Source organism: Dipteris shenzhenensis, chromosome 26 (assembly GCF_047967505.1).
Source record: "Dipteris shenzhenensis isolate YYH24624 ecotype China chromosome 26, Dip_SZ_1.0, whole genome shotgun sequence".
Taxonomy (NCBI): domain Eukaryota; kingdom Viridiplantae; phylum Streptophyta; class Polypodiopsida; order Gleicheniales; family Dipteridaceae; genus Dipteris; species Dipteris shenzhenensis.
In genome coordinates this window covers 40,730,154-40,755,827 of record NC_141621.1, presented here as the reverse complement: position 1 = coordinate 40,755,827, position 25,674 = coordinate 40,730,154, and the positions used below count along the sequence as shown (strand labels likewise).

General features: G+C 44.5%; 1 protein-coding gene across 2 annotated transcripts; it reads right to left on the bottom strand.

The window, feature by feature from the left end:
- On the bottom strand, positions 1 to 21,720 carry LOC147885072 (las1-like family protein). Of its 2 annotated transcripts, none has more exons than XM_087397662.1 (7): positions 21,460 to 21,720; positions 21,280 to 21,371; positions 21,102 to 21,176; positions 20,850 to 20,956; positions 20,644 to 20,699; positions 1,596 to 1,737; positions 1 to 1,423 (listed from the first exon to the last, which is right to left on the bottom strand). In XM_087397662.1, the coding sequence occupies exons 1-7, from the start codon at positions 21,586 to 21,588 to the stop codon at positions 297 to 299; spliced, it is 1,728 nt and encodes a 575-aa protein (XP_087253788.1). In that variant the 5' UTR covers positions 21,589 to 21,720; the 3' UTR covers positions 1 to 296. The 2 variants fall into 2 exon arrangements, with proteins under 2 accessions (XP_087253788.1, XP_087253789.1); XM_087397663.1 differs by having other exon boundaries at positions 1 to 1,411.
- Between the last annotated feature and the right edge of the window lie 3,954 nt (positions 21,721 to 25,674).

The window sequence follows — 25,674 nt, the reverse complement described above, 5'->3', positions numbered from 1 at the left end:
CCGTCACTAGGTGGTGGCCTGCCTGTGATGAAGACACGATTTGAGGGCTTTGGAGAATCATGGAGCCAAAGGCTCTGCTCAACATGCTTATATACAGATGTCTATACTTTTTAATTCTATACCTAGAGTTAAAGTTCCTCCCTAACTCTGTGTGTGGCACATATGATCTACCTTATGCTGCCCTCTCATTTTTACACCAAGAGAAGAGAAAAAACACCACATAGTTCCCAAGCAAGAATACTTCATTTTGTTTTTCTGCATTCTTTTCAAAAATGAAGTAGGAGGACAAAGAAGATTTATCTGAAAACTTCAATTGCAGACTGGATAGCAGCAAGCTGTTCAGAACCGCATATCTGATACAACCCATCCACCAACAGAACACCTCGTAGCTGTGACCTACTCTGTTGTCCTCCTCCAGCAGTATCATCTTTTGCCCTTGGAATGAAAATTTGTGACTCAGTTTTATCATGCTTTTTAGAGGCTTCTGCCTTCATTTTTTTAACTGGAATCTCATCAACCTGATTTTCAACTGAATTCCTTTTCAGTCTTACAGGTTCAGGGTCAATCTCCATCATTTTGACTTCTGTGTTAACTAAAGTCGCTGCATCTTCCTGCACTGGAGCCTCATCCTGAACTTCATTTATTAAATCCAGTTCACAAGCATCATCCTGCCTTGCAACATCTTTAACTGTGCTTTGAAAGAAGGGTAGCACTCCTGAAGAATGCAAGGTGGACGGAATCATACCAATTGCACAAGGCCTCCAATTTTCAACAATGCTCCATGCCCCTTTCAAGGATAGATTTATATCATCGGCATCAGTTTTCGTAAAGGACTTTTCCAGTTGAGCATTCCTCAACTCAGGAGTCTCACTTAGAGCTTCAGGGTTCAGTTCACCATTTGATAAAACAGTAGCATTTTTCTTGCAAACTTCCTGCAACCGTTTCCTGGCGTCAGACAATGCAGATTCATTTCTCTGAAACTCGAGTTCTATCATCTTATCTTCACTGTTATAGCCAACCAATTGCTCATGTCTTGCTGTACCAGACACTATTCTATCTGCTTCATCTTTGTTGTTGCGTTCACCTAACAAAGTCAATGTTGAACTGCTCAACTTGCCCAGCATCACCGCATGTTGTATCGTCCTCTTCTCATGAGCCTGCCCTATCAAGATTTGAAGGAATTCAAGACGTGAAACATTTTCATTTTTTCCCTTAATACACCAAGCCACAACCTCTTTCCGCAAAAGAGGCACCCGTAAACATAGTTTGCTGACCACGTATCTCCAGATACCCTTTTCTGTAATACATTTTTCGAGGATACCATCTTCTACAAGTATATCTACAACATCTGGAATAGCAGAGGACACTAATTTCACAAGCTCTTTCTCAGAATCCTTTTCTGTCTTCACATCTGAAGCAAACACTATTACAACATTAACATTAGCTCGAGGCCCAATCCTTTTGGACAAAAGATGCCAGGAGTCCCCAATTGCAACTAGAGTTTCATATAAATAACCCACAATTGGCAAAGTCCTTTCTTAAAGAGAAAATCAGAGATTGCATTAATAAATATTTAAGACCAGCTCCATTCCAACCTGGCAGAGGTATTGATTGACTTCTTTGCAATTCTTCAACAAGTGAGGCATGGGCGCATAATTTGTCTTTTAAATGTTTGTGAGCATCATCCAAAACCTTCTTTTGGGCCCCCCAATACTGCACTTCTAACCACTCAAGAGCCTGCATCGTGGGAAAAAGCAAGCAAGATGAACTCTCTAGGTGAAAAACAAATATAGCCTAATAATTAAAGCAGAGTTCATGATTCCCAACAATACCCAAAAGAAATTCTGGAAAATAGAATGTCCTAACAGAGAGACAAAGAGAGAGAGAGAGAGAGAGAGAGAGAGAGAGAGTGAAGACATGAAGAAGGCTTTCATCCATTCATCAAGTATATCAAGACAAGTGAAGTACAAGCGTATAGGCTACTCACTCACACACTAGATCACCTAGTAGTACACACCAACACATCACATCACCACAATCTTTGTCTATGATATCTCCAACACCCCCCTTCAGAGCAAAGAGTGTGAGACCCAACATGCAAAGAGTAGACCGATCCCCCCTCCACCGCAATACTGCAAAGAGCAAGTCCAACTATCCAACACCTCCCGTGTGATAGTGACTTCTCAATCAGCTTGCGACATGCAAGGGCAAACCATCACTCGTCATTCCCCCTTACTCTGAGCTGGGTGGTCAATACCATCAACCAAAGTAAAACACAATACAATCATTTTTGGGGGACAACCCAAGGCAGAGGACCTCTTATTGACTCCAAAGACGTTCAATTTAGAGGGACAACTCAAGGCTAAGAACCTTTATGTGACTCAACACAAACACACAGAGCATAGGGGCCTAGAAAGCCCAATCCTAGTCAAATGGATCCTCGTCGTCAAGAGAGAGGCCATGAACCTCTGCTGTAGCTGCATGTATCTCCTCCGGGGGGCTCTTCAGGTTCAGCTTTGTCTTCAGCCAGAAGATTGGCATGATGCATCTCTTGTTCTTGTGCTTTCTTCTTGAAGCAATGGGCTTCAATATGTCCTTTCCTCTTGCAAAACCTGCAAATGATGTTCTTGGCTGTCCGACTTATCGCCATTCTAGGGCATAGGCTTTACCCTTATATAAAAAATGCGCAGAGCTGCTGGCCAATCCGCTAAGAGATCTGCTCACCACTCTGCTGCCCCAACTGTAGAAATGTATCATGGAGCTTGGAGGATAATGCTTCAAGGAATTGTGCCTGTGCATCTCGAGATGTAGGAGAAAGGGGCTAAGTGGTAGGAACTTCTGTACCACCAATGGGTGCACCCACTGTGGTAGGCAATGCTCATACTGAGCAATGTCATCGTTATCATCTCGTGATCCATCAACACGAGTGGCACGCTTGGGTGCCATGGTGACTGTCACGGGATAGGGGAACTCGAATGTAGCCAGGTTCGTGTACAAAAGTCCCAACCTAGTAGAGAAGACTGCCCCACAAGCAAATACGACTGTAGTACAAGAAAGGAAGTAGCTCAACGAGATAGACAAAGTAAATGCTGCTGTAATAGCATCTGATGCTGTGTGCAACACACAAGAAAGTCAATGTAGAAGCTCGAGAGAAAGCTCGATGAAGAGGCTTCGAAATGGAGCCCAAACGAGGCTATGAGAGGCCATAAAAAGAGTTCTTCCTTTTTGTATTACTTTTGGGGGAAGGGGGTGAGGGGGTTCTATGTCACCTAAGACAATCAAGACTCCTAACCTAGGATAGCTAAGACAGTTAGGATACTTAGTTAGTCAAACCTAATCTGATCTAAGATTTAACCTTACCCTAGTGAGTGTAACCCACCTAGCCTAGCAAACCTTTGCTACCTAATTTAACCCAAGTTAAATTGACTCACTAACTTAACCAAACCTACACCTAACCCCCATTTAATACTAACCTAATGATTAATCAAGACCTACATCTAAGGTTTGCAAGAGAGTGGCGACGCACGAGCATCGGCATCAGGTTGGAAATCAGCAATAAGCGACCAACGCGAATGGGCGACCAGCGCGAACGGGTGAAGGTCTCAAATTGTTTCTTCGCCATGCAAGGTGGATGCCCTCCTGCTGCTCACGGTGTCTCCAACAGCACATTGCTCACGAGCTCTGCTCACAGCTTGTATGAGCTATGGAGCTATAGCAGAAACATGCAAGTCGAGTCACCTTTCATTTGGCGGATACCCAAACGCAGAATACGGGCTGCATAAACGTGTGCAAGCAACGCTTGGGGTTGTCGGAGCAAGAGATGTCGAGCAGTTCAGCTCACCCATTGGTCGCTCACTGATCAAGCATTGTCTGGCGTGAGCAACTCAAAGGTCCTGGTATGGTTCATCATCTGCTTCGAGAAGTGCAGTAGTTGTGGGTAGCGTTCATGTGGGTAGAGATGTCGAGCAGCGACGGACAAGTAGGTAGCAAGGTCATGCTCGACAAACAGGACTGCTACCCATGCTCATGCAGGAGATTGGTACAGCGCTGGACCCTCCCTGTGGGTCTCTCTGTTCACAGTGTTTGGAAGGAGACTGAGGCCATTCCTGTTTCCTATAGGTCTAGCGAAGATGTTGGTTGATGCCAATTGTCTGCCTCGTGATGGTCTTGGCACAGGGTTTGCTATGCTAGGATCGTCTTCGAAGAATGCGGTGAAAGGAGATGGAAGCAAAGGTGCCAGATAGTGGAGCTCTGATAACAATGTAGAAAAGGGAATAGGAGCAGATTAGACAAGGGGGATAGAAGACCGGAAGGGAGAGAGGATGAAGGGAAGCAAGAGGGATAGAAGACCGGAAGGGAGAGAGGATGAAGGAGAAGGGGTAGGACAAGGAGAGGAAGAGTTTTGGTTTTGATTTAAATCTATGTTTAGGCCTATGCCTTCACAGTAAACTATCCATTTTCCATCCTTTCTAGCAGCCCTGACTTTAGCTAATTCAGTTGTCTTATTCTTGAGTTGAGCTTGTGTAAGCTCCTCAGCTATCCATACTTTGGTACCCTTCAGCTTGTAAGATTAATCGAAGAAGCTTGATCCGTATATCTTTTCACTTCAGTGTAAGGATTGCATGACCTTTATAATGCGTAATAGAAGCTGGCCTGGAGTCATCATCATCCTGCTCATCATCATCCGTCCATTCAATGTTGGGCAAGCTTGCTTTGATTTTTGTCAAATTTTCACTATGTGTGTCCTCTTTGTAATAATCTTTTGGGGAGTCCCCCTATTCTAATCTTCAGCGCATTATCACATCTAGCTTTGTGTTCTTTAATCTCTGCTTAAATATCAGACTTACTTGCTTTGGTATCCTCTTCCACAATCACTTCCTTCTTAGCAGTTTGTACTTCAATGTGAACACGATCTTTGACTGTAGAGACTAGCTGCGGGGTAGGGGGGAATCCTTACGAGATTTTACAGCCTCATCAATTATTGCCTGCTTACCAAGCCCTTCCAGAATGTGAACTCAAGCCTTTACTTCTACCAGTTCCAATGGTAGCTCTCTCACTACCTACTGCAGATAAAAAATCTGATCTTGTTGCCCAAGGACGGGTCGTTTTGAGCCTTCTTGTTGATAATTGCGTGCACATGGAGAGGGTGCCATGGCTGCAACTATAGGGTACCGAGTCCTAATGGAGGTTGACGGAGTTGAGGGGGACTTGGAGGAGAGGGGAGGTCAATCCATAATTGGCTATCTATTGAACCCCCAGGTTGAGTTGGGGGTTTAGCCCAACTCGCGGTTAGGGCTACTTTGCTGTTTTTGAAGAAACTAGGGAGGGGGGGGATTGTTGTTGATGACGAGACTAGGGGGGCTCGCGGCTGGCGGATACTGACTGAGGCGACTACTAGTTGAGGCGACGGGCTAAGGCAACGAGCTGACGGGCTGAGAGTGTGAGCTACGAGCTCACAGGCTGTACGGCCGAAGGGAGGAGGAGGTATAGACGGGAGGGAGAGAGAGAGAGAGAGAGAGAGTTTATTAAAGTCTTCGAAAGACCAATGGGTCTATGAGACTGTGAGAAATCAAATACAAACAAGCTGAAGGGTGGAACTACTAAACGAGCATCAACACCCAACTACACACTACATAGTCATAGGAACTTCGATACAGAGTCATAACATAATGTCCATATCAATATGAACCTCCCCACCACCACTATCATCATATGTGATCAAAGTACAAAGCAAAATCCAACGCAATATCATGAAGGACCCAGCGCCTAGTGGGACAGTGGTAGCATAAAGTCAGAGATTGAGTGCTATCAACTACACATTGGCGCCACTCGGGGTGGTCTCCTGGCAGAGGCTCTGCGTCGGACCAAGGCCGAGTCGGTCGTAATCTAACCCTGAACATGGAAGGAATGTCTCCAAGTGTAATATGCATGTCCATCCTCTATCAGGTCTGTCGAGTCGTTGGCTCAAGGTCTCACCCGTGTCGTAGGCCCGGGTGGTGATAACTTGTGCGGTCTGGCTGGAAAAACTATGTGATCATGCTCTGAGAAGAGTATGCCAGTGCGCCTCATCCTTGTCTCTATGATCTGAGTAAGCACTCTCAATGTCTAACTGCCTCAGAGATGAAAGTGGCCAAACATCTCTGAGAGAAAGCCGGAGAGTAGCCCGAAGCTGTCTCTGTGAAGAGGCAGTAAAAGCTGCCTCGGATCTCATATAATACACTGGACACTTAAAGATGAAATGCTCCTCTGACTCAATCTCCTGTAGCTTACGCAGAGTGCATATGCGCCTCTTCCTAGGTACTCCTCAGCTTGCCCACTCTCAATGCGAAGTCAATGTGAAGAAACCTGAAACTGCCTAATAGAGATCCTCAATGAATGGGGGAGGTGAATCCGAGTATATCCAAGAAGATCAATAAAACCCTCGTCAGAAATACATAGCTAGTGATCTTCATAGAAGCTAAGCTTCACGGAGAGTTCATTCGGTTCCAACCCGGTCTGGAATGTGTGTAGCTGCAGGAGGTTCTCGCATATGACCTGGTTAACCTCATGATACTTAAGTGGGAGAAAAGGCACGTCAATGTTGTACTAGGAGGGAAGTCTATCCGTGTCGAGCCCCAATCCCTCGAACCACATGCTTGTGCATGCGTACCAGCATCTTTGGCCACCCTCAGTTGCTAAGGCCATATAGAAAGACAATGCCAGCCATGGCAATCTACATCGTCCTAAGGTACAGTCCCCATACCCCTGACACAATATAGATACGTAATGACCTGGAATGCTATATCAAGCTGTAGCGGGGGTGATCCATACTCAGCTTGAATAATCTAGTGGGAAACTGATGGCGCACTGGGAAACATACGTGGCAACATGAGAACTCGGTGACGCTCCACCCAAGCTCACTCTGCATCCGAGAGATCCGGCTCCCAATAAGGACTTCCATACATCCTAGCTAGTTGGACCAAGGAATCGAATAAGAGGGCCTTGGTCCGGGGATCTTGAAAATGTGGTTGGAAGCACTATCTCTCCAATCTGGCTAAAGAAGCATACCCTCTGCTGAGACGGATCTGCATAACTGGTGTCATCGTAAAAATAGGGCCAAAAAAAGAGAACCCCTAGGTTAGATCACAACCTTGGTTCTACCAAGGTTGACCTTCAGATCATGTAACTCACAAAAGGACTATACTACATCTAAATGTCTCGAAAGGCCCTCAGCAGAGGAGGATAAAAGCACCACATCATCTGCATACAGCAAGATGTGAATCAGAGTACCCGCAAGTGAGCATCCAGCCCCTCATAAGGTCTGCATAAAGGTCTCGAGCATAGTTGGAACCATACGCGTATGGTCGTCCGTACTGTACGGATCCCGTACGTTCGTACCGTATGGGTACGAAATACGGTTCCGTATGTGGGTTTTATTGAAACATCCAAATCTGATTACTTCTAGCTTTTCATTGAATCACGGGCACAGGCATTTAGTTTATCCTCCCAGCCAACCTCGTTGATAGCAAGCTTCTCTACTGAATCCAAAAGGATACGTTTTTTTAAAAAGCTTTTTTGCTTGCTTAATTCCAACGAGCCCCAAAACTCCCTGGATGGATCTAGTATGCCATATGTCCTCAATTTAGGGTCCTTCCTTAATACATCATTTACCCCTCTCTTGGGATATCTTTGAAATCATTTGCCCCTAGGCACATTTAATGCATTTAGGTCACTTAGCCTTAGATCCACCTAGTCTAGTGACATGTCACCCTCACCAAGGACCTTGACCTTTATTCCTTTTTGATCATTTACATGAAGCCCAAACAAATATAATACAAACATTGATCCTTTAAAGGAAAATGCCGACTAACCCTTCCGAGGTCATGTTACCTCGACTTGAGCGTAACATTCCTTTCCTCTTCAGACATCAACGTCCTCGATGATAAAGTCTGGGAACACTCTCCGTAACTGGTATATGGATTCCCAAGTAGCTTCTGATAGAGGTAGACCATGCCATGCAATCAACACCGTGGGTATCTTCCGATTGCGCACTTGCATTGTCCCTCGGTCCAGGATTCTTGTTGATCTGCGTCTTGCATTATCCTCTATCTCCTGAAACAAAACAACACCCTCAATTAGTGAGTCACCTGTATGCAAAAATTTCTTTAAGCGAGAAACATGAAACACTGGGTGCACCTTACAACCCTGTGGCAATTCTAATTTATAGGCTACCTTACCTATTCTTTTTAGAATTAACCATGGCCCACAATATCGAAATGATAACTTAGCACACTCTCCTGCAGTCAAAGACTTACAGTGCGAAGAAACTCTGAGAAAAACTTTTTCTCCTTCCTTAAATTCTCTAGCGGATCGGTTTTCATCCCCATACGCCTTAGCTCTATCCATAGCTTGGCGGATGTTAGCTCTCGCAAGTGCTAGCATCTCCCGCATCTGAACCACAAAGTTCGCGGCACTAGGCACTTTCTGAGGTATTCCAACTATAGTTGGATTCGCTGGCCTATAACCATAGTTCAGCTCAAACGGACTAAACTCTGCAGAGAAATGTTTTCTATCATTGTAGACAAACTCTAACAATGGCAACCACTTGTCCCATGTATGTTGCCTCAATGACACATATGATCTAAGCATATCCTCTAAAATTTGGTTGATTCTTTCCGTCTGACCATCCGTTTCTGGATGATCCCCACTACTCATTCCCACTCCTTGGTGTCTCAAATACCGCAGTCCAAAAATGACCGGTAAATTTGACATCTCTGTCTGACACTATGGATTTGGGTAATCCATGCAAACGAAATATATGTCTAATAAACAAATCCGCCACTTGCGGGGCACTAACAGACTCTCTAGTTGGAATGAAGTGAGCCATCTTGGTAAGACGGTCAACCACCACAAGGATAGAATCATATCCACCTTGTGTCGTAGGCAGACCTACAATAAAGTCCATGGAAATGCTCTCCCACTTACCTAGTGGTATCTCCAAGGGCTGTAAAAGTCCGGGTGGCTTCACCCGCTCTGCCTTACTTACCTGACACGAAAAACAACGTGTCACATATTCATGAATATGCTTTTTCATCTTTGGCCAAAAGAAATCTCACTTCACGAGATCATATGTCTTCTCGACTCCTGGATCTCCCGCACATGGGCTATCATGGCATTGTTGAATGACTCTCTGCCTGAGATCATTCTGATTAGGTACTACTACCTTGCCATTTCTTTTCAGCATACCATCCCTTATGGCATATCTTGCAAAAGTTTGGCCTTTTCTGGATGCCAGGTCATCCTTTTCCCCGGGTTTGAATACATGAGCCTTAGGCCAAAGGCTCTGGACGAACTCATCCACCTTTTGAGTTTCTCTAATCTCGGTCATTAGAGCACTCTCTAATACCGTGAAACTCATATTATGCATAATGCGTGACAACGCATCAGCGACTTTATTATCCTTCCCTCTTCGGTACCGAATCGTCAAATTAAACTCCTCCATGAGTTCTGCCCACCTAGCTTGGCGGCCTCTCAAGTCAGGTTGTTTACAAAAATGTTTCAGAGTATCATGATCAACATCCACATAAAACTCTGATCCATACAAATAATGTCTCCATGTTTTCAAAGCATGGACAACAGCATACAACTCTAATTCATGAGTTGGCTAATTTCGTTGAGAGGGAGAAAGCTTCTTGCTTTCAAAGGCTACCGGCCTTCCCTCTTGGAGGAGAACTGCTCCTACCGCAATGCCACTTGCATCGGTTTCAAGGAAAAACGATTTCTGGGGATCTACTATTTTTAACACCGGTCCTGTGACCACAGCTTGTTTTATGGTGTTAAAACTTTCCTGTTGATTCTGTCCCCATATAAAAGATACTTTATCCGGGCTCAGATCAGTCAATGGCGATACTATTTTGGAATATCCTTTGATATGCCTTCGATAAAATTGGACAAATCCCAAGAATGATCGCAAAGCGATCAAACTCTGAGGGATTGGCCAAGTCAGTATCGCAGCCACTTTCTTTGGATCCATTTCTACCCCCTCGAGAGTAATTATGAATCCTAAATACTCAAGTCTTACCATACACAGCATAGTCTTCTTTTTATTTACATAAAGACTGGCTTTTCTCAAAGTACTGAACACTATTCTTAAGTGTTCATGATGCTCAGTAATACTTTTACTGAATACCAGAATATCATCAATAAAGTGTACTACAAACTTTCCGATATACGAACGTAGTAAATCGTTCATAAGCATGACGAATGTAGCTAGAGCATTGGTAAGTCCAAAGGGCATTACCAAAAACTCATAATGTCCAAACTTGCTTCTAAAAGCGGTTTTATGCACATCCTCGGCTCTAATACGGATCTGATGGTAGCCACACTTAAGATCTATCTTACTCAAAATTATGGCCCCATGTAATGCATCTAGCAAATCATCGATCCGAGCCATCGGATACCTGTGCTTAATAGTGATATTATTCAATGCTCTGTAATCTATATAGAGGCAAAAAGTATCATCTTTCTTCTTCTTTAATATCACTGGCGAAGCAAAAGGTGAGAAACTTGGTTGAATCTGCCCCAACTTGAGGTATTCTTCCAGTTGTCTTTATACCTCCGCTTCTTCGATAAAACTCAACCTATAGGGAGGTCTATTTACAGGTTCTGCCCCCGGGATTAGTTCAATCTTATGCTGAACATTCCGCTCTGGAGGTAACCCATAAGGTAGCTCATCCCTAAAACAATCAGAGAACTCCTCTGCTATTTGATCAGCCAGCTTGGCCATCTCTCCATTTTGGGCAACATCAGTGCTAGCCGAAGAATCATCAATCGGCTCTACCGATGCTGTACAAAGAAACAAAAACTCTTCTTGAGCTTTTCGAATTTCCATCATGGAAACCAACGGTCCTTGAGGTATATCCTTTTCACCTCGTAAGACATACAACACATCATTCATCTTGAATTGATAAATGTGCTTTTTCCAACCTATGGCTGGATTCTTCCTAGAATGCCAAGCCTTACCCAGAGCTATGTCTGCATGAGCAAGCTTAGTCATTTCAAAATCAAGCTTCTCAGCATAGTCCTAAATTCGAAGCTCCAACTGGGTAACCCTTTGGTCCCATACTTCAGTTGAACTTCTATTTGCGATCCTGACTGTATATGCATAGTCAGATGGGCTAGTCTTTAGTTTCAGCCTCTTTACAAGCTTGGAGTTCATTACATTGTGCGTTGACGCTGAGTCAAACAACATAATGACATCATGATTAGCTACTTGCCCTTTCATCTTGATTAACTCCGTATCATTAAAGGCTGTATACCCCGTTGTTGCAGGCTTTAACGGGATATTATCAGGTGCACTAGTTACTAACTTAGCAACAGACACACATAACAAAAAAGGTACTGACCTTTGAGAAGATCCCGCTAGCTGAATCTGCATCTGTTCTGCTCTAGGACTTCCCTCCATTTCCACGTCGCATTCTGAGACCATCATCTCAGCCATCCAACGATCCCTGTTTCGTGGACAATCTTTCCACTGATGAGACTGAAGGCAACCAAAACACAAGCCTTCTCTTCTCGCTTTTTCCCTTTGCTCTGGGTTCAAAGAAGACTTCGACCAAGCCTGCGCTGCCATTGGTGTTACTTTTCTTTTCATTCCAGTGGTGGTACTTGATTTAGGAGTCTCAACTGGTTTCTCGCCTGCTTGGCTTGACCACTAGGCTGTGAGGCACTCCCTTTGCTGATCCACTTCTTCTTAAACCCAGTTTTCTTCGGGTACACATATTGAGTCCCAATCTGCACAAACCCACTTGGTCTATTCCCTTTTGCATCCTCATAGTTCAGGGCTATGGAAATTGCTTCATCTAGCGTGTTCGCATACTTAGCTTGAACTTCCATCTTTATTCGATCATTCAATGCAAAGATAAAATCTTTACTTGGATTGACTGAGGTAGGGGTTCATCAACCTTCATTACACTTTCTCTGAATTTATCAGTGTATTCTGCCACTGATAAATTTCTCTGACGAAGGTTTCGGTACTGATCCCAAGCTCGGGATGCTTCGTCAGGAGGTAGGAAGTGTTTTCTAAATTCCTTTTTAAACCCCTCCCATGTAGTGGATGCTACACCATCTTTCTGTTGTTTTATCCCCACCACCTATCCGCTGCCTCATTAAAGATATGGATGGCCTCGCGGATTTTCTTCATATCATTCCTGATTTCACAAATGGCGAAGGCTTCGTCCCATTTGTGTAGCCAAGTCTCAATGATATCGGAACTACGGTCAGACATCCGACCAGAATACTTTTCTGGCCTATAATTGGCAATATTAGGCACCTTAGCCCTCCTAGGCTCGACCGTACGAACACTGGACTCCGGTTCCATCGGAGGTTTACCTTTCTCCTCACGAGATGGTCTGGTAGACATACTATGTACCATTTTCCTGAGCTCAGACTGCCCTACATTTGTTTAACTGCTGCGCTAAAATCTGTTGCAAGGCATCCTCTAACATTGCAATTCTGCCAAATAGTGTATGACTTGCTGGGCGCGACACCTGCGGGGTCGGCCGGACTCCCGACTCTACGGGATCCATCCTGGAAGCCTCTTCTTCTACTTCCATTTAGGTCAATGGGGGTGTGTGTGTGTTTTTTTTGTTTTTTGTTTTTTTAAATAAATAAAACACCGCTTGAAACTGTAATTACAAATCGAAAGTCCAACTTCCAACTTTACAACAAACCAAGCATATATCACACTGTAACCAAAACCACTTTTCCCTGTACTAGGGAAACTCCTGCAATCCGAAATAACTCAAACACGGAGGCAATTAAACAAGTATATGCTCCAACAAAACTTAGAAGGCATAGAAAGCTCCCTGGTTATATCTTTGCTACATGAAGAGATCAACTAGTCCCTGTAAGCCACTCCAACACGCATTTATGACCTGCCTTGTGATCACGAACATGCTGTACGGTCATAACATCAGACCCTTGCAGAGTAACTGACCCACAACCTCTGTTACGCTCCAGCCTTTGGTGTTAACCAAAGCTCCGCCAACCGGTCACGACTTGCAAATTCCACGATACTACGTTTTTTTCACATCCAACGAGACGCTCATCTTTGAGTTACCAGCATCGAAAACGTTAAAGGATCTCCTCTTAACGCAGATGTCTAGATCAGTTTCCCTGTCCCTAAAATAGTTGCAGGTTGACGAACAGAATCACAATAAAATTAATTACAAAACTAGCCTATACTCCTAGGCTCCTGTAGTTCCGTCTTGACAGCTAGTCCCTCCCCGCGATATCACGAAGTCCTGAAGGTAACCACCCGAAATCCTTTGCGTGATACCAAAGTATGAACCTGCGGCTGTACGCGATCCACTATCACACAGTAGCTCTCTGAGGAATGAGAAAAGCAACCAAAAGCAAAAGAAGTGTTCGCGTTGACAACTTTAGCTCTATCGTCGTCTGCCTCCTAATTCGTCACCTGCTTACGTGAACCCAACCCTCCTGCGACAGCTAGTGCTGTGACTAGCACTGCGATGACGTCCGTGAACCCACAGTTGCGCCATCACCTGCGGCAACTAATTCTGTGACCACACAGTCTCTTTGGTCGTGCGCTGCTCCTAATACGTAACGCACAGTATTGCACAGCTGGTCCCTCGATGCGTCAAACGTCCAGCCAGTCCCAGACCGCTCGCAATATACTCTGCGCTCTGATACCAAATGAAACATCCAAATCTGATTACTTCTAGCTTTTCATTGAATCACGGGCACAGGCATTTAGTTTATCCTCCCAGCCAACCTCGTTGATAGCAAGCTTCTCTACTGAATCCAGAAGGATACATTTTTTTTGAAAGCTTTTTTGCTTGCTTAATTCCAACGAGCCCCAAAACTCCCTAGATGGATCTAGTATGCCACATGTCCTCAATTTAGAGTCCTTCCTTAATGCATCATTTACCCCTCTCTTGGGATATCTTTGAAATCATTTGCCCCTAGGCACATTTAATGCATTTAGGTCCCTTAGCCTTAGATCCACCTAGTCTAGTGCCATGTCACCCTCACCAAGGACCTTGACCTTTATTCCTTTTTGATCATTTACATGAAGCCCAAACAAATATAATACAAACATTGATCCTTTAAAGGAAAATGCCGACTAACCCTTCCGAGGTCATGTTACCTCAACTTGAGCGTAACATTTATGCCCCCCAAAAAAATACCAAAACTGCGACTTCACCCATACGCCGCGTATACTTGCCTGCATTTCAAGGTCGTTCGTACCCTCCTGTCTCGTACCCATTCATGATTGCTCCTCCTCCAGGCTCCAACCAGCCGTACAGCCAGCCAGCCAGCCATACAACTAGCCGTACATACATCCACAAGCTCAAGATTAAACCTGGACTTCAAAGTTCAGCAAGCTCCTTCAAGCATCAACATAGGAGTCAGGACTCAGAACTCAGGAGAGACTCTCAGGTTTCAGCTCTGTGACCACTGACCTCAGGAATCGATTGAAGGAGGACCAAGGTCACTCCCTCTTATCTCTCCCATGTCCTCTGATGAAACTTGAATCTCAAGTCTTGAAGTTTTCTTCCCGGTCTAAATTTCAGATTCTCATCTCTCTCTCTCTCTCTCTCTCTCTCTCTCTCTATCTATCTATCTCAGCTGCACATACCCATGATTGCAGCTGTGTCTAGTGACCTCATCTTAGGGGTATTCATTTATAGGGCCCCAAGGGCTAGTTTCACTTTGTAAATAGGCTTCAGTCTATGGCTATTTTAGAGTCATCAACCTACAGTTTGTGGTGTTTGGGGCGACATGTCACAAACTCCCCCCCTCCAAGCCCTATCTAATGGGCAAGTATGCCAGTCTTCTAGCATTTAACTCAAGACTTCCAAGGTACACAGGATTGAACTCAGGCCTTCCAAGGTACACAGGATTGAACTCACACCTTCAAGGCACACAAGAAATAAGAGCAGCAGCAGCAATTAGCATCTCTGTACCAGCCTTCTCTCGGCTGTTATACTGTAGCACACTCTTGTGCCCTTTTGTCCACATTTGGTGAAGCCTCTACAAGACATCTTTGGAGCTCTACTTGCTGCTCTGTTTCCAGATCTGAGTTATCCTCTTGTGTGAACATGCTGAGAGAAATCAAGAATAGCTAGGTTTCCTTCGTATGCACTGCAAGGGGTTAGAGTAGCACTTTCTCACTAGCCAGTAGGACTATCTTACTACAGCAAAGCGTACCGAAAAAGATTGAATTACATGTGCTTGCATGCACACAAGTGAAAGGTGCAAGAGAGCATCATTGGGTGCAACTCGCACCAGCCATAGAGTAGTTATATTGCAAAAGCCAAAAGGCTGATGTTCACAACTGTAATCAAGGCCAAGGTCTTCCTGTAATGGTGGGGCAGACTATTGATCCTCTCCTAACTAAGCTATGGGGCTGCTTTGCTGGTCCTCCTGGAAGGTAAGAAGACTGAAAGCTCTTGCTGCTGATGATGATGAATACAAGGGGTCCATACCCCTTTTATAGGCTCGGATCAGCCCTGCAAGGAGGCCAACAACAATGGCCAAGCTGGTCTGTACAAACCCATATGAGTATGCTGGAAATGATCTGGGCAGGCCCCTGTTGACCCAACTGCTGTCCTGGACCTGACCCGTGCTGATGTGAAACTCAACCATGTGTCCTGTGCTTCAGATCTGCTACTGTACCTTGTGGGGCTGCCATGTGGACCTCCAATCTAATACACGGGTGACTGATGTGGATTTTCTACCTGTTGGCTGCTGTCTGGTCTGCCGGAGCCTGCTGCTGTTGATGTGGATAGCCGTGTGGCTGCCAAGTGTCTTATGCTGATGTGGACAGCCCTATGTTGCTGCCACATCTCCCACATCCGCCGTTGGGTGTTCCTACTACCAAGTAGGCAGCCATGCCATGGTCTGAAGCATGCCCATGGCATCTCCTTCTACTGAAGCTGCAACTAGGGAGATTAAAGGCTTCCTTAAATGCTTTAAGGAGGTGAGGATTCGCCACCTGTTGGCTACTATCTGGTCTGCTGCAGCCTACTGCTGTTCACGTGGAGATCCTGTGTAGCTGCCATGTGTTTTACACTGATGTGGACAGCCCTGTTAGGCTGCCATAAGTCCCACATCATTGGGTGCTCTTGCTAAGTCCTCCTTATATGCTGTAAGGAGGTGAGGATAATCCTCGTCAACCCATGGTGCCTCGTTGGAGTCTCGATGCTGAACTTGACTGCATACAAGCATTGACATTTGCTGTTGCCCTCATCATTGTAATGTACATCCTCTCATAAGGAGTGACACCGCTCGTAAGGGGTACACCTCTCTCCATACGAAGGCTAAGTGCTAACAAACCCCCCTCCATGGTATGGCTGAAGGATGCAGCATAGAGTGTGATGGCTTGTCTAACGCAGGTGTGCATGGACAATGCATCTAATTGTGTGCAAGCAGGAGAATTGGTAGAGGAGTGGCCCCATATTTTCTATACTAGATGCACATGTCATTGCCTTGACCTCTTGTTTGAGAACATTGGGTAGCTTGCTTGGGTGAAGCTAGTGTTAGCCCATGCCAACATGATTGTGACATTTGTTACTCAAAAGCACACCGTGTTAGCATTATATAGAACTTTCAGCAAGAAGGAATTGGAATTATTGAAAGCTGCACAGACTCATGTTTGCTTACATGTTTATCGTGTTAGCAAACTTGTTGGATGACAGAGTCTACAATGGATTGCGCCGTATGATTGTGAGTGATGAGTATTGCAGAAGAAAGTATCATGCACTGTGAAAGCACAAAAGGTGTCTTCCATGGTATTGAGTGCCTCAGTCTGGCAGGAAGCAAGAGTCATATTGAAGATATGTGCACCTATTTTGAAGATCCTTCATTTGGCTAATAGAGAAGGGGCTACCATGGGACTTTTATATGGGCTCGCGGATCAAATGGTGAAGAAGATACAGACTATGGATGGAATAGACTCCTCAAAGTTGGCTGATGTTAGAGCCTTGTGTGTTAATAGGTGGGATATGATGCACTCTCCTTTGCATGCAGCAGCTTTCTCCATCCTATTTGGAGGGAGAAAAATACAAATGGTGACAAGGAGGTGCATGATGGGCGGATGGATGTCATAGAGCGGTACACAAAGTATGATGTTGAGAGGCAGGGCATCCTATTTGATGAGCTTGATGTTTACAAGTCCATGTCAGCCACATTTGCTCGCGCAATTACGAAGAATGATAAGAGGAAGTTGGTGGGAGACATTTGGGTCTCACACTCCAACTTTGCAGCAGTTGGCTATTCGAGTGCTCTCACAAGGGACATGTGCTTCTCCTTATGAGAGGAACTGAAGCATGTTCTTTCTTATACATACCAACGAAAGGAATAGGCTGCTTCCAAAGAATACAGAAAAATTAGTAAACATCCATACTAATTTGCAACTCATCTCCAAAATCCAAGAAAAGAGATTTGAGAAGATAGAAGTGTCCTTGGAAATGATCAACAAGGAGAAGGATGATGAGAGGCTGCTTGCTTTGCAAGAGACTACACAAGGAGAAGAGGAGATTCCAGCCCCTCTTGTTACAGGAAGCATGGAGTTGCTGCAGCTTCAAGTAGCTTTAGTATTTTGGAGTCCCATGGCGAGGCAGATGAGATTGACAATGATGAGGATGAGGAGGAGGAGGAGGAGGAGGAGTTCCCAGGAGTTTCGGAAACAGGGAAACGAAAACAGGAAGTAGACAGTGTTAAAGAGTTTCGGGCACCAGAAGAAACGGTGGAAACGGAGTTTTGGTTTTTAAGGTTAATAAAATATATATTATATATGTAATACATATGTCAAACAACAAGGCTTGAGAGGACAACAAGGAGGAGAGGAGAGGGCAAGGGCTGAGGAGAGCAAGGAGAAGAGGGCAACGACTGAGGAGAGCAAGGAGGAGAGGAGAGCAAGAAGGAGAGGTTGGAGAGGAGAGCAAGGACGAGAGGAGAGGAGAGGGCAAGGGCTGAGGAGAGCAAGGAGGATATGCTAGAGAGGAGAGCAAGGAGGAGGGGCAGTGGGCAGAGAGGGGGGTTGTAGGATGAGAGGAAAGCAAGAGGAGAGGCTGGAGAGGGAGAGCCAAAACTGCCCTACCCGCCGATTGGGGGGTTCTAGCTTCTTACTCGGTGGTTGAGGTGGGTGGGTGTGTGTGTGTGTGTGTGTGCTAGTACTTTTGCTTCTATAGCTGAGCATTGGTGTCTACAAGCTCTTACATTGCTGCTCTATATATACGTTTCCTTGGATAAATTCCAGAGGCACTGCAAAAGCACAACACCAAAAAAATTAATTTTAAAAAATTTGGCATGTCCGAAACACCGTTTCTGGCTTCGGAAACGGTGGTGCCCAGAAACGCCGTTTCTAGGCACTATGAGGAGGATGGCACTGCTACTGATGATGATGAGGATGAGGCACAGGATGAGGATGCAGCTTGAGGCTTGAGCCTCATCCGTTTTGATGCATGTCAGCTTTGTTTCCTGGCTGTGGCAGCCTGGCAGCCTTTTCAGTTTGTTGTATGATGTTTTCTAGCTTGCCTTTGATGTTTTGGTGTAGTACCTACAGCCTACAGGCTTCTTTCTATTTTCTAGGATCAAGTACCTCCTAGCCTTTGCCCCTATGATCCTTGGCAAAGGCCTGAGCTGCATGAATAGCAGCCGCCCACTTTTGACGACTCTACTCTTCTTGCAGGAGTAGGGAAATAGGGTTACCCATGGCCACTAACCTCAATGTCATAGCAAATGTCAAAGACCCATCAAGTATCGTGGAAACTACTTGTGCATTTGGTACAATCTCACCCACATTAATATGCTACTCATGAAAGTCCTTGACTTTGGTGCGATAGGCATCTATGCTATCCCCTTCTTGCATGTGTACACCGTCGAGTTTTTTCCTCAAAAAGGCAACTCTGGCCTCATTATGTACTTGAGACAAACGGGCCAAAGTATCCCATGCATCCTTAAAGATCTAATGTGAGGGATAATGAATCTCTTGCATGCAAATGAAATCAAGGCATGTGCATGGACATCCCTCTGATCCTAGCGGGTCTGTTCCGGTGTAGCAGTAGAACCACCTGTTATGGTTGCGATGGTGGCGAGTGCATGTGCCGGAAAGACAGGTACAGTCTCTGATCCAGATATAATATCCAGAAATTCCTGGATACCAAGAAGTGGCACACACCAAGTATGACCGCATGGGATAGTTTGGTAGCATCAAGCTTGTCTTCCGTGGAAATCATTCCAAACAAGTCTATGTTGGCCATTGCAAAGAACCCCAAAAAGAAAGTTCCTTGCAAAAATTCAAAGCCTCAAGGCTATCACTCCAAAGAGTTGGTTGCTCAAAGTATCTGACTGCAAGCTACAGGTAAAAAATGACAGCAATCTCTACAAATGTGAATACCAAAAGTGGCTGCTCAAACACTCAGCTAAATGTTTGCACGAATCTGTCCCAAATATGTGCACAAATGCTCCAAAGTACTTGAAACCGAAGTCCCTAATGCACGAGGGCCAAGGCAAGGCTATAGGAGCAAAAGCCCCAATTCTTACAAGCTGAATGCCCACCAAGGAGGTAAACAGTCGCAAAATCGTCTGCAGAGCAGGGGGAGCCGCTGAACAGTCCAGTCACACTTTTTTTCAATCCGCTGCAAATCGCGACACCTTTGCAGCATACAAACAGAGCAGTCACCACGTGTCACACATGCGACAGCAACACACAGTCCGCAAATCTGATCCTACTCTAATACCATGTTGGTGCCACATGGGCACCTGGTACGGGGGGTCCCAAGCATGCAAAGAGCCTCTCTCTCCTCCCAAAAAATCCCGGGAGGGATGAGAGAGAGGGCAAATGAGGCCTTTATATCCAAGGCCCCTTCCAAGCACATTTTGTATATGGGACTAGTTCCCATTGTACTTTTGTCAACATGCAGCTGCCCCCCCTTTATTAAGCCTTTTTCCACACACAATGAGGGGAAGGCCAGAAGGACAGGCTACAGCAACAAGAGTCAAGACCCAAAGGAATATTTTGGGAGAAAAGATCAACTTGGCCAAGCCCAATGATGCACTCAAGTTGGAGTACTTTAATCAGGTCGACAGCCTGATTTGGTAGACAAGATCAATTAACCCCGATAGGCATGCAACAAGCCAACTAGTCAGTTCTACTAAGACCAACCAGGTATGAACAGTCAGCAGTCTGTGAATTGGCCAACCTTCTAGAAGACTCCCTTATTTTAGTCAACAAGCCATTATTACTAGCCAACAAAGGGGACTTACAGTCCAGAAAGAGTGTGCAACCTAGGAAGTATTGAAGATCCTAGAGTGGTTCAAGCCGTGAACATCAGCAAGAAATAGTTACGAGATGCTCAGTGGAGCAGAGCATCAATCATCTGTTAGCACCAAGCCAAGGGCAGCAACATCAAGAAAGTCTTCAGCACATAGCTGCAAGCGGAGCAGCAAAAGGGCCAATAATCAAAACGGGGAAGCTGCAGCACCTGGTTATCAGCATTTGCATGATTTTATCCAGGATGGCATTGGGAGTTGTAGATGCATGCTTGCATGTAATGCTTCAGTATTGACCAGTTAAAATAAACGACTACAGTGAACAAGTGTGTAAAAGAGCTAGACTTGAAACAGATTTCCTACCTGCTTGCTTGCAAGCTGAAGGAACGAAGTACTAGGAAGCTCCTTGTGTGCAACCTCTGTCGGGCAACCCCCCAAAAAGTTAAGGCACTTGAACTATACCAAAAGAGGTTTTTGTTCTTTAGACACTTGCACTACGCAAAACTTAAATGAGGACTCTTTAACATGGCAAAAATATCAACAAGCAGCTCAAACGCAGCATTACCTACCATGACGAGTATCAACAAGCATGCGAGGCAACCCTGCCACCTCTGCCCGCAAAGCAACAGATGCTGAATTCTGCTTTTTTGATTGGTCTACTACTCCATTGACAAGCCTGTCCACATCCAAAACCATAATGGGTATGTCACATAAGCTGTGCAATTAACTCATAAAACCATTATAACTTAGAACTAATATTACCCCATTTCAAAAACATGCCAATTTAAATTGTTCTTGCTCTCAAGTGAGAAAAAATATACCTCATTATGGCCATTGCATACATAAGGCGAAGCATTTCATCCGTTACAGCATTCCCAGGAGAAGATGGAATCCCCCTTCACCAGTGTGGTCAAATAAGTCACCATCAGAAAACGGGAATACAAATAAACTTATCACAATACCCAATTGAACGTGCAACAAGCGCCAGCAAAAGCTCACGAGAAAAATGGATCTCTCATTTGAATGCTGATCAGGTCCCCAGTAACTTCCACAGCCACAGGCAGGGAGCCTCTCGCTCGCCATGCTGCTATCTGCGAGAAGAGATTGGCAAGTCTTTATTAAAGACATACCATTAAGAGCGACATTAGGCAGGACTATATGGAATGGAAGAAGACTCACTTTGTTAAGAGCCGATGAGATCCTCGTGGGGGAGGAAGAAAAGACAGACTCACGAACATGATTCCACTGCTGCCAGCTCTCCCAGGGCATCAACTTAAGCCCACTCTGCGTTCTGACGCTCATTTGCATTCAATTTGCTGCAAGAACTGGAGCTCTCACACAAGGTAGAATTTCGTTCCTGCCGGACTTGGGCCAGGAACAATAATACCTGAGGAGCTCACTTGGTTCTCAAGGAGTAAGGAATCTGCTCAACTAGAGACGTGCCGGAAATCGGCTATTTCCGGAGACCGGCAGCGGGGACCGGAGCCGATTTCTGGATGGGAGGTGGGGCACCACGTGGCATCGCTCGATTGGAGGATTTGTCTTTTGTTGCACGTGGGTGGTTTTGATTGGATTAGGGTGTTTACAGACTTGCGCACCATGGGCAACACCCACGAATCATGGACAGGCAAGATTGCCTGTCCACGGCCCAGATGCATTCAATGCACGATGGGCAGGCATCGGCGGCTCTAGTCTGTAAACACCCTTATTTGGCAGCGCAAAAGATGAGGTAGGTGTGTGGGAGTATGTGAGCCATTGGAGGAAGGAGCATAATCTAACAGCGAAGAATAGGTGCTTCTTGTGAGCCCTTGGATGGGTTTTCAATCCAATGGCGCAAATCTGGCGTGTCGCATGAACCCCAGGATGGGCTTTTGAATAGATTTAGCTATGATGTAAGAGGCCTTCCCTAGATCACCTTTGCCATCTGGTTTCGCCATAATGAGGGTCGTCCCCATAGAGCCATCTACTTAGCTTCCCTAACTGGATCGCCATCTTCCTACAATGGCCTCGGGGTTGCCTAGGGGTACCCCCAGACCTCATACTTTTAGTTCAAAGGTCTAATTTTTTATGTCAATATATCAGGTGTGAGAGGTGTCTCAGAGAGGTTTTGGAAGAGCTCCATGTCGATCCCCCCCTCCGCAATCATTTAATTCTGTTTAACTTTGCTTGCAAAAATTACTTAACGGAGGCTTGTATTCTATCATAGGTTTGTAGGCAAACATTTTCGGGACTACATCGAGCTTTAGAGGCCACCTCCTACAAAAAGGCCACCCATCACCACTAGCCAATGTATGGGGCTATAAGCTATGCCCATCTCAAGTATGTTTGAGACATGTAAAAATTCGATGACGATTGGTGTCCTTGTCCTCTCAATACAACTAGCAAGCACATTCAACTACTGGGTCGTGGACGACCCAGACACACTTCCATCATCTTGGAGACCTTCATGGTAACTAGGAGGAAAGCGGTGAAGAAGAGTTAGGGGCGCGAGGAGGGTAGGAGAGCTAGGGGTAGAGAGAGAGGTAAAGATCCAAGGAAACAAAGCGATTTCTAGAAAATAGTATATTGAAGAGAGAGAGAGAGAGAGAGACAGAGAGAGAGCAATTCTAGAAAATAGTATATTTAATTAACAACTTCTTTTTAAAACAATATAATTACATTCATTGGCCTTGCCAAGGAGAGTTAATTGTTGCTTGAAGTGTTGTGTAAAATAGTTAGTGGTCCGACCAATACATGTGGTTTTCATGTCCAGATATGGTCAAGAGTGGAGCCATGATTGTTGTGGGCGTGTTAATGAGTTGTTCCATTTTTTTATTTGTCATGAAGTCACTCAATTTTGCCATGTTTTGTGTTTTTTTTTTGTAGTCAATGTTAAGGTCTCCTAAGATGTAAGTTGGAGTTTTAGAGTTTATTGTGTTGACCGTTTTGTGAAGAGCATGAATGAGGAGGTCTTTACTTGCTTTTGGTGATTTGTATACATTAATTATTGCTATGGTTTGTAATGTTAAGGAGTGAAAGATGGTGAGCAAGCACTCAACACCTTCATTGAAGTAGTATTTTCTCTTTAGAAGTTGGAGTTCTTGTTTGTGGTGCCCAGGCCCATTGCACCACAAACATGGTGGAACTTGATAATGTGTGCTTCATGTGGGGTTACTTTCACCATATCTTGGAGGCAAAGTATTTATGCGGCAAGGATGCTATGGCTTGAGATTATGTCTACTTTGTGTGAGTAGAATGACCTTGTGTTAAGGTAGGTGTATGGTTTTTTCGCTTAGCAAAGTCGGCTTGCTCAAAGCACCATGCACGCGAAGACTTTAGGCACCCAATTTCTTGGAGAATTGTAGGGTCAACCTTTTCATTTGCAATTCTTCCAAAATACATAGATTTTCAAGATTGCACACACGTGAGAGCGTTGTGTAAACAAGATCGTTTGACTTAATGCTGGTAAGGTCAAATGCTTAAGAGTCCATCGAAAGCCCTTACAAACGACGTATTGTTTGTGCTATCCCTGCTTGTACAGGGAATTGGTTTCGACAGACAGTGTTTAAATTGTTTTTTCCTATTTGAAATTTGTGAGAAATTTGGAAGATTGGAGTCCATGAGTACTATGTGTTCTCTCCAGAGAGGAATGTCTTGTTAGCACATGCTTGCTTTCCTGTTTTGGTGTTGAGGAACTCAACCCAGGCCACAGAGGGTTTTTTGTTTGTCTAAGAGTGCTTGAAAACACGATCTACACCATTTACAAGGTCATCTACAATGTCCAAGTTGCCTGAATAGATTTCTACTATCATGCCTAGTTTTACCTTAGCTCGGCATGTAGGCTTCCGATCGGTTGGTATTATTCTGCTGCATGTTTTGTGTCTGATAACTTTTGCCTTTAGAAACTATGGTTAGGTGTCTAGAATGTTGAAGACATCTTTGTTAAGTTTGTCTTTAGATGCGTTTGTGTAGTAAAGATGAGCAATGGTAGAGTCTATTCAGGTTCTCAAGGTCATCGGGTGTTTGCACCCCTATGCGTATGCGGTTTAGAATCTCCAAGAAGTAGATGTGGCTTTGGCACATCAGTTGTTTGAGTTCTTAGTATAAGACGTGATCTTTCTACAAGAAAGGTAGCATTACCAAGTTAGTTGATATTTCAGAGAAAATCCAAGCATCTTTAGTGGGGCTTGCTTGGCACGAGTCACCATAAAAAAGCACAAGTCACCCACAGAGAAGCACATCCACATGTCCAAAGGCTTCAAATGGTTGTGCTTGATCTCACGCATACAAATGTCCACAGCGATGAAGCTTTTTTGGCCCATCAAGGAAATCTCATCAAAGAATATGAGTTTTAAATTTTGGTACAGAGCTGATAGTATTTGCAAGCTCACGAACGCTAAGCATTTGTAGGCAGATGTCATCAAAGGCAAATGGAGGGCAAAGTGTATAGTCATCCCACCCATGTTGTAGGTTGCTTTACTAGTGTATGCTAGCACCACAAGTTTACATTAGAAGTATCTCAATCAAGTAATGCTGTAGCAAGGCTTGGATCAAGACTGCAATGTGAATGTTTTGCTTGTTCCCACATTGTCAAACAAAAATAGACGTAAACGAGCTATTGGTGCTTTGAGTTTCTTTAGGAGCACGTCTTCTACAAAGCACACGTTGCTCTGAGTTTAACTTAAGGAGTGCAGTGTGGTAGTCATGGTTAGGCAAAAGTTTGTATGTTAATTGCTCATGGTGATGAAATTGATTCTCTTTGTTTCTTGTGCTAAGCTCCTTTTGCAAGTCAAATTCATCGCCTTTGTTAGGGAGTTGGGAATCTGATAATGAGATGAAGACAATGAAGTAGTTGGGCATGTGGGTGACAGTGTGAAGGGCACAAGTTTATTTGAATTGTTGCCTATTGGTTTCTACTTTTAAATGTTGATCATTGTAAATTTCGTGCCATGTGGAGAACTCACACTCAAGGAGTGCTCTTGGACAATGAAAGGCAAATAAAGCAAGCAAAGTTCTCTATGATGTTGCTCAGGGTGTTTTGACTTGCTATACTTGTTGAATCGGATTAGTCTTGCATGCTTACGTCTTTTTGGGTTTGCATTGATGTTCGTGTACTCGTTGGCATATGATGCCAAGCAAACATAAGGTAGGTTTGGTTTGCACTTCAAGTATATGGTAATTATGTCAGCAAAGAAGACATCAATGCTTTGTGGGTTCATCTTGTCTAAGTTTGTTCGGTGTTGTTCTTTCATCTGGTGGGCTTGTGTTAAAGTAAGAGAACTCTCTAGTGCTACTTGTGAGAAGCAAGGACAAAGCCAAGTATACAACTTGTTGGTCACTTATGTGTCTGTGTGTTCAAAATTGCATTGCCCACCTTACAAATGTGTCTATTTGCAAATTGCAAACATTATGTAT

Bases quoted from the DNA above. Each gene is read 5' to 3' on its own strand.
- LOC147885072 (XM_087397662.1), bottom strand. From the start codon at position 21,588: ATGCAAATGAGCGTCAGAACGCAGAGTGGGCTTAAGTTGATGCCCTGG. The intron at 20,957-21,101 runs GTATATTTTTTC...GGATGTGGACAG, and splicing joins TATGCAATGGCCATAATGAG to GCTTGTCAATGGAGTAGTAG. The intron at 20,700-20,849 runs GTAGGTAATGCT...GTTGCCCGACAG, and splicing joins GCTTGTTGATACTCGTCATG to AGGTTGCACACAAGGAGCTT.